The 8228-nt window shown below is 41.1% G+C and overlaps 2 protein-coding genes across 2 annotated transcripts; both read left to right on the top strand.

Moving 5' to 3' along the window:
• Nucleotides 1-3427: 3427 nt before the first annotated feature.
• On the top strand, nucleotides 3428-5284 carry LOC145948323 (uncharacterized). Its single transcript, XM_083058026.1, has one exon. The coding sequence runs from the start codon at nucleotides 3428-3430 to the stop codon at nucleotides 5282-5284; it is 1857 nt and encodes a 618-aa protein (XP_082914152.1).
• Nucleotides 5285-5552: 268 nt separating this feature from the next.
• On the top strand, nucleotides 5553-8228 carry LOC145948322 (uncharacterized). Its single transcript, XM_083058025.1, has one exon. It carries the CDS (start codon nucleotides 5553-5555, stop codon nucleotides 8226-8228), a length of 2676 nt encoding a protein of 891 aa, XP_082914151.1.

Below are 8228 nucleotides of genomic sequence, written 5' to 3'. Positions count from 1 at the left end.
TACTGAAATTTTTTAATTAAAAAATATATTAGATTATATGTTAATGTGATAATATATTAATTTAAATAAAACAATTAACAAATTAAAAAAAAAAATATTATTTTATTTAAATAAATTAATTATTATTTATATTTACCATTTAGAAATTCTTCAATTTCTTTTTCTATTTCTTTCGGTATATTATTTTCTTCCATGATTGTATTTTCAAATTGATTTGTATTCGTTTGATCAATGATGACATTTAATATGTGAAACCAGCTACTTATATATATAGATATAGATAGATAGATAGTCATTTCTGAAATGACATGTAAATAAAACTCATCACCTCTAAGGGGTGATTTTTGCAAAATCTCACTGAACAAAATAATTTAAAAATTTTTACGATTTAAAAAAAACAATACATTAATAAATAAATGCTCTTACTTAATAACACCATTTAACAATCACGCCACTACCAAAAGATGATTTTATTAAAATTATATGTTTCTCTTTTATAACTACAAAGTTTATTAACATAAAATAACATTTTTTAAATGCGCACGCGCGTGAGTAGATGCGTGGGTGGGTGAGTTGGGGTGTAAAATTAAAAAAAACCACATAGTAGCCATCTCTAATAAATTTGCTAAATTTTGCTACCAATTTTTTGAAAATCGGTCAATAAATTTGTAAATGCGTGAGTGGGTGCGTTGGTGGGTGCGTATGTAGACAAAACTTAAAAAAAATCACATACAGTAACCATCTTTGAAAAATTTGCGAAATTTTAGTACCAATTTAGTGAAAATCGTTTAATAAATGTGTGAATGCGTGTGTGGATGCGTGGGTGGGTGCGTAAGTAGACAAAACTAAAAAAATCACATATAATAGTCATCCCCGAATAATTTTCGAAATTTTGGTACCAATTTCGTGAAAATCGGTTAACAAATTTATGAGTGCGTGGGTGGTTGCGTGGGTTAGCAAAACTTTAAAAATTAAAAATTTGAAAATTTTAATACCAATTTCGAATCGTTCACCAATTTCGTGAAAATCAGTGAACAAATGTATTAGTACGTGGGTGGGTGCGTGGGTGGTTGCGAGGGTTTGTTAAAAAAAATCACATATAATAGCCATCCCCGAAAAATTTGATAAATTTTGTTACCAATTTCATGCAAATAGATGAAAAAATATATGATTGCGTAGGTGGGTGCGTGGGTGGTTGCGTGGGTGGGCAAAACTTTAAAATAACCATAATGGTCATCCCTTAAAAATATCGAAAATCTTACTACCAATTTCGAAAACATCGGTTAATAAATATGTGATTGCTTGGGTGGGTGCGTGGGTGAAGGTGTAAAACAAAAAAAATCACATATAGTAGCCATCCCCGAATAATTAGCGAAATTTTGGAACCAATTTATTGAAAATCGGTTAACAAATGTATGAGTGCGTAGGTGGGTGCGTGGGTGGTTGCGAGGGTGGGTTAAAAAAATCACATATAGTAGCCATCACCGAAAAATTTGCTGAATTTTTTTACGAATTTATTGAAAATCGGTGAACAAATGTATAAGTGCGTTGGTTGGTTTTTTGGGTGGTTGCGTGGGTGGGCAAAACCCACGCAACCACCCACATACAATGTTTTGGAACACCCTAAACACATTGGCGTAAATGGCGTAAAAATCTGTAAAAAAATTATTTTCAGGAAAACATACCCTCCTCTTTGAGAAAAAAAAAATTTTTTTAAAAATTAAAATAAACCCCACAGCAGCCACCCCCGAAAAATTTGCAACATTTTGGTACTTGTTTCACAAAAATCGGTCCACAAATGTGGAAGGAGTTCGCGTACATACAGACAGACAGACGGACGGCACTTATATATATAGATTCGCGTCGCTTTCGTATCGTTTCGTCTCATAAAACGTTCGCTATCATTCGCAATATTCGCAAAGGGGAGAATTGTAGATACCCTCCCCTAACATTGGTCCTTCGAGCCGGATACTAATTTAACGTTAACATTAAAAATTTAGTAAGATTTCGATCATCAATTTATTTCGTTATTTCGTTATTTCGATATCGCTCTCTCGTATTCTCTTTACATTTCGCTCTCTCTCTCGTTTTTTGCGGACATTCCATAGTCCCTTTTTTGCTTGTTTGTCTACGCGTCGGTATCTCGTGAGCACTATACTCGATTCGTTCAAACTTCGAAATCTTGCTAATATTGATTGCGTTAAATTAATTCGTTGTACTTTAAACAAATATTTGCAGCACTTGTTAATCGAACATTGTGCTCATTGCTACGTTCGTTATTACTTTGCGATTGCTATTCGCAAGTATTTAGTCATTACTTTCGCTTTATTATTGCGATATTTTCGTTATACAATATTTTGTTACTATTATTTTTCATTTGCCATTGCGCCTAATTTGCTTATTATTTGCAATTATCATGTTATCCTTAATTTTCGAGTTAGTATTATATTTTCGTTATTGAATATTTTCGCTACTATTATTTGTATCGTTTATCATTTGCGAGTACTTTGTTACTATTTTGCGCTTACTATTTGCAATCATTTTTATTCCTTATTATTACAATATTTTGTTACTATTATTTGTCATTTGCCATTGCGCCTATTTTGCTTACTATTTGCAATTATCATGTTATCCTTAATTTTCGAGTTAGTATTATCTTTTCGTTATTGAATATTTTCGCTACACTTATTTGCAATTAATTTCGTTATTATTTCGTGCTTATTATTTGCAAATATTATTTCTTATTGCTATTTCATATTTAATTTATTGAACATTGATACTTATATTGCGCTTATTACTTCTATATTTTCTTTCAGTTACTGATCAATATTATACTTGAATTTGCGCTTATTATTCTCTTCTTTATTGTATTTGCTTATTACTTGACATTGTGCTAACATTGTTGTTAATTTGTCAGCGGACATATTATTTTCAGCACATTTACAGGTTTGTAATATCAGAGGCAAATTCCAAGGATACGTGCTACTGAGCCATACGTTGTTGATTACCGTCAGCGGTCGTTATCTCATTGTCTGTCTTGTATACAAGGACGTTCTCGGGTATTGAGCCGCTCGTGTATTGCCTTACATTGTATTAACTTTCAATCTCGTATCGCTTATTATGCGAATCGGAATTATTATCGGTCGCTATCACTACAATAATACATAAAGGTAATATTTTAAACGGAGCTTTCACGAAACTATAGTAAGAAAACGCGGTCCGTTGCCTCTATCATTCGTTTCTCCAGTTGTCGCCTTTTGTGTCATATTTCTTTCATTTAGCTTCTTTCATATCCTCTATTGTTTTCGTCTCTGCTTTCTCTTTTCTTCGTTCATTTCGCTCTTGTTACCATTCTCCTACGCTCGTATTTCTTCCTCGTTTCTCGATCCTTTCTGTATATTTAGTAATTCGCTACACTCAAGTTAAAATGCCGAGGATCGCGCAAGCCAAACGAGAGTTATGCATGAGGAGAGTGAAGGAGATTTATGATGCTTCTTTGATAGCCGACTCCAGTCCACAAGACAAATCGCTCTTTCTTGCCCGTTATCCTAGTTTAAAGACAGTTGCAGACGAATTCGAGCATGTGCATTTGAAATTACTTCATGAAGCGACGGATTTTGATAAGGAGGATCTAATTAGAGTCCAGTTCGACAAGATGCATCACGCGATAAAAGCTCAACATTCCTCGATGACGGAACTGTCTCGACCGGCGACATCATCCACTCGTGACTCGACTCACAGCGCGACGATTAGGTTGCCGAAGATAACGCTCCCTCAGTTCGCCGGAGAGTTAGCACTCTGGCCCTCATTTATTGCGCTTTACAATACGTCGATTCATAAAAACAAGCAAATCTCCATGGAGAAATATCAATATTTGTTGTCGTCGTTGAGGGGGGAAGCGCTGACCATCATAAAAAATTTGCCGTTTTCCGAAGACCATTATCCGATCGCGTATGATACGTTGATAGGCCGCTATCAGAACAAGAGGAAGTTAGCCACTCACTATTGGAATTCGATCGTTAAGGCAAAGCCCTTGAAGCAAGATTCGGCAAGTTCTTTGCTTGCATTGCTGGATACATTCCGCGAGAACATAAGAGCGTTGCAATTGATGAAGTTTCCGACGGAATCGTGGAGTTTCATACTGCTTAATTTATTGCTGGATAAACTCACACCGTTTTTGCGCGAGAAGTTTGAGTCGGAACATCGCAAGACCGAGGTTCCACAATATGAGCAGCTAATAAAGTTCCTGCAGGAGTATTGCAAGGTTCTTGCCGTCATGGCTCCTTCCTCGGATTTTTCGAACAAACCAGGAGAAAAGGACGCGAAGTACAATACTTCATCCTTCAAATCCAGAGCTTCGGTATCGTCTTTTGTGACCAGTTCAGCAGCTTGTCTGGTTTGTAAGGAGCAACACGTTCTTACAAAATGTCCTCAATTTTTGAAGTCCGCGATTAGGGACAGATTTTCTCTCGTCAAGAAATTGAAATTGTGTATTAATTGTCTTCGTGTAGGTCATAATGTGAAGTCCTGCCCTTCTACCTGGACGTGTCGGTCATGCCAATCAAAGCATCACACGCTCCTGCACTTTGATCAAAACCCTAGTTCCGCTTCAACAGTCGCTACTGCCAGCCCGGCTTCTCCGACACAGGATGCTGAGATGGCTGCTTCGTCACAAGGCTCTCAAGCCGTAGTGCTGACTAGCGTGGCAGAATCCAGATCGGTAATATTACTGTCTACTGTGAAGGCCGAGATTCTGGACGTTCACGGCAACACCTTCCCGGTTCGTATTTTGTTGGATAGCGCTAGTCAATCAAACTTCATCACCGAGAGTTGCCTGCAAAGAGGAGGATTTAACCGCACCAAGGATCGCATGCTGGTCTTAGGCGTGAATGATGTCAAGGCCGCCACCGCCAAGGGTAGGACTTCTTTCGTACTTCAAGTAGCTAATCGGGCTGATATTCGATTGCCTGTTGAAGCTACAGTGCTGTCGCGTATCGTTTCTCCCTTGCCAAATATTCAAGTTGAGAAGAAGTCATGGAAGCATTTGGAAGGTTTACCACTCGCCGACCCGGACTACCATCTTCCTTGTTCAATCGACATCCTCTTGGGAGCTGAAATGTTCGTCTCTATTCTTGGCGATGGCCGTCGTAAGGGAAGCTTCGGAGATCCGGATGCCTTCAACACTATTTTCGGGTGGGTTCTGATGGGCGCGGTTTCCTCGCATTCTCCGAGAAACCTGCGTTCATGTGTGACCACCATAGAATCGATTGATGACATTAAGTAGATTCTGGCAATTGGAGGAAATTCCAGATTGTACTTCAAGTTCTGACAACGATAGGCGCTGTGAGGAATTGTTCGAGCGGACTACTCGTCGCGGGAACTCAGGTCGCTTTATAGTCTCGTATCCCTTTTCGAGGGATCTCCCTTGTTTCGTTGACTCTCGTCAAATCGCGCTTAATAGATTTCGCTCGCTCGAACGCCGCTTCAAAGCGGACGTTACCTTCAAAACAGATTATTGCAAATTCATGCAAGATTATCTCGACAGTGGTCACATGGAGTTAATTAAACAGCCCTATCCAGCAGACGGGCCGGTTTATTATTTACCCCATCATGGAGTAATAAAACTCGACAGTGAGACCACTAAGTTACATGTCGTTTTCGATGCTTCGTCTAGGTGTACCAACGGATCGTCATTGAATCAGACCTTGTTGAGTGGACCCAAGCTGCAGCAAGATTTGATGGCAATTCTTCTTCGTTTCTGTACTGGATTCGTGGCTCTAACTGCGGATGTCAAGCAGATGTTTCGACAAATATGGATCGAGCCTGGCCAATGCGACTACCAACGGATCGTATGGCGCTTCTCCGAGGAGGATCAGATATCCGATTACCGGTTGAAAACGGTAACATTTGGGGTCACTCCATCTCCTTATCTCGCAATTCGTTGTCTGCTCCAACTAGCGAAGGACGGTAGATATAGTCATCCCATGGCGTCTTCTACGATCATGTCTTCTCTCTATGTGGACGACATAGTTACTAGTGTACACTCAATGGAAGAGGCTCGCAATTTGCAGAATCAGTTGCAGCTGTTGCTTCAAAGTGGCGGTTTCGAACTGAGGAAGTGGGCAAGCAGCCATCCAGAAGTGTTAGCCGATTTGGATCCTCAGTACTGCAGTAGCTCGATGATGTCGTTCGAATCAGAAGAGAATCAATTTCTCAAAATATTAGGACTTCGTTGGTACTCTAGTTCAGATAGCTTCGGGTTTCAAGTCAACACTTTGAACAGAGATTGTTCCAAGCGTACAATTCTCTCAGAACTAGCTCGAATATTTGATCCCTTGGGTTTCTTGACGCCTCTCTCGTTCGCAGCGAAGAGGTTAATTCAACTCTTGTGGACCTTGAAGCTAGATTGGGACACAACACCTCCCTTGGAGGTGTGTCAGCGCTGGGACAGGTATAGGTCTGAGCTCTCAGTTTTAACCTCGCTTCGCATACCTCGTTCTTTAGCTCGAAATAACGTAGTTCGCCGTGAGATACACGGATTTTGTGACGCTAGTGAACAAGGCTATGGAGCCGTAGTTTACATGCGCATTGTCGCGCTTGATGGCGTAACCATTCGGCTGCTTAGCGCCAAATCTAAAGTCGCTCCGCTTAAGTCTATCACCTTGCCTCGTTTGGAGCTCTGTGCAGCGGTGTTGCTCTCGGATCTGATCGCATACCTCCAGCAAGTCTTCAAGGATCATCTGAAACTTGACAACGTGTATGCCTGGTCCGATTCTATGATCGCGCTTTCGTGGATACGTTCCGCTCCCCATCGATGGAAGACGTTCGTACGTAATCGAGTGGCCAGGATACAAGAAAAGATACAAATCTCGTCCTGGGGGCACGTCGACACTAATTCTAACCCGGCGGATCATTGCTCACGGGGTTTGTACCCGAAGGAGCTGCTGGACTGTGCTATGTGGTGGCATGGCCCTGACTGGTTGTTGGACTTCGAGTCTCCTTCTGAATCTGCCGTCGCGTCCAAACCCGCATCTGTTGTCGAGTCTAACTTCGAATCCGTTGTCGAATCGAATATTCTGGTGGAGGAAGAAGCCAGAACTCTAACTTTTGCTTGTGTCGTAAACTCGAATCAGCTCATGTCGTTACTAGATCGTTTCTCTTCGTTGAATAAAATTTCCAGAATAGCGGCTTATTGTTTACGCTTTATCGCTAAGTCAAAAGGGAAGCCAGTTTCAGCCTCTGTAGCAGTAGATCAGTTGGAAATGCATTCGGCATTGCTTGTCCTGGTCAAATCAGTACAGACACGCCATTTCGCTGAGGAGATTTCTCGAATAAAAGAAGGCAAAAGAATTCCCAAGACCTTGCATAAATTTAGACCGTTCATAGATACCGCGGGGATTCTCAGGGTGGGCGGTCGGATCGTAAATTCCGTGCTACCCTATGAATCTAAACATCCAGCGTTGTTACCTAACAAGCATAGGCTCACGGACCTCGTCGTTGAGCATACTCATCAGGTACATTTACATCCAGGTCGACGCGCGATGCAGTACTTGCTAGCGCAACACTTTTGGATTTTAGGAGCACATCGAGCGATAAAACGCGTTTTATCCCGGTGCTACAAGTGCTTTCGCGCTAATCCTCGTTTTGCGCAGCCGCCTATGGCTGATTATGCAGGACCTTTCCTGGTAACTAATCGTCGTGCTCGCGGAATAACACCTTTCAAAGTCTATGTCTGCTTGTTCGTTTGCTTCACGATCAAGGCTATTCATTTGGAAATAGCTTTCTCGTTATCCACGGATTCCTTTTTAGCAGCCTTGCGCCGATTCGTGGCCAGGCGAGGAAGATGCTCGTTACTGTTTAGCGACTGCGGAACTAATTTTGTTGGTGCGCATCGAGAGCTGGTCGATCACATGCGGTTCGCTTCAGAGACCGAGAAAATAAGATGGTCTTTCAATCCTCCATCCGCGCCTCATTTTGGAGGACTGTGGGAGTCGGGAGTGAAATCGATGAAGACCCATCTCAAACGGGTAGTAGGCGATCAAATCCTCACGCTCGAGGAATTTAGTACGCTGCTCGCTCAGATAGAGGCCGTGTTGAATTCAAGGCCCCTCTGTCCTATGACTTCCGATCCGAACGATCTCACGGTACTTTCGCCGGGTCACTTCATCACCATGGAACCACTCGTGTCCATTCCGAGTCCTGATTTGACCTTGGTGCCGATGAATTGA

The sequence above is a fragment of the Prenolepis imparis genome, unplaced genomic scaffold, assembly GCF_030444845.1.
Source record: "Prenolepis imparis isolate NDT839.2.m4 unplaced genomic scaffold, iyPreImpa1.0 SCAF_334, whole genome shotgun sequence".
NCBI classification, from domain to species: domain Eukaryota; kingdom Metazoa; phylum Arthropoda; class Insecta; order Hymenoptera; family Formicidae; genus Prenolepis; species Prenolepis imparis.
This window is presented reverse-complemented; position numbering and strand designations above follow the sequence as displayed.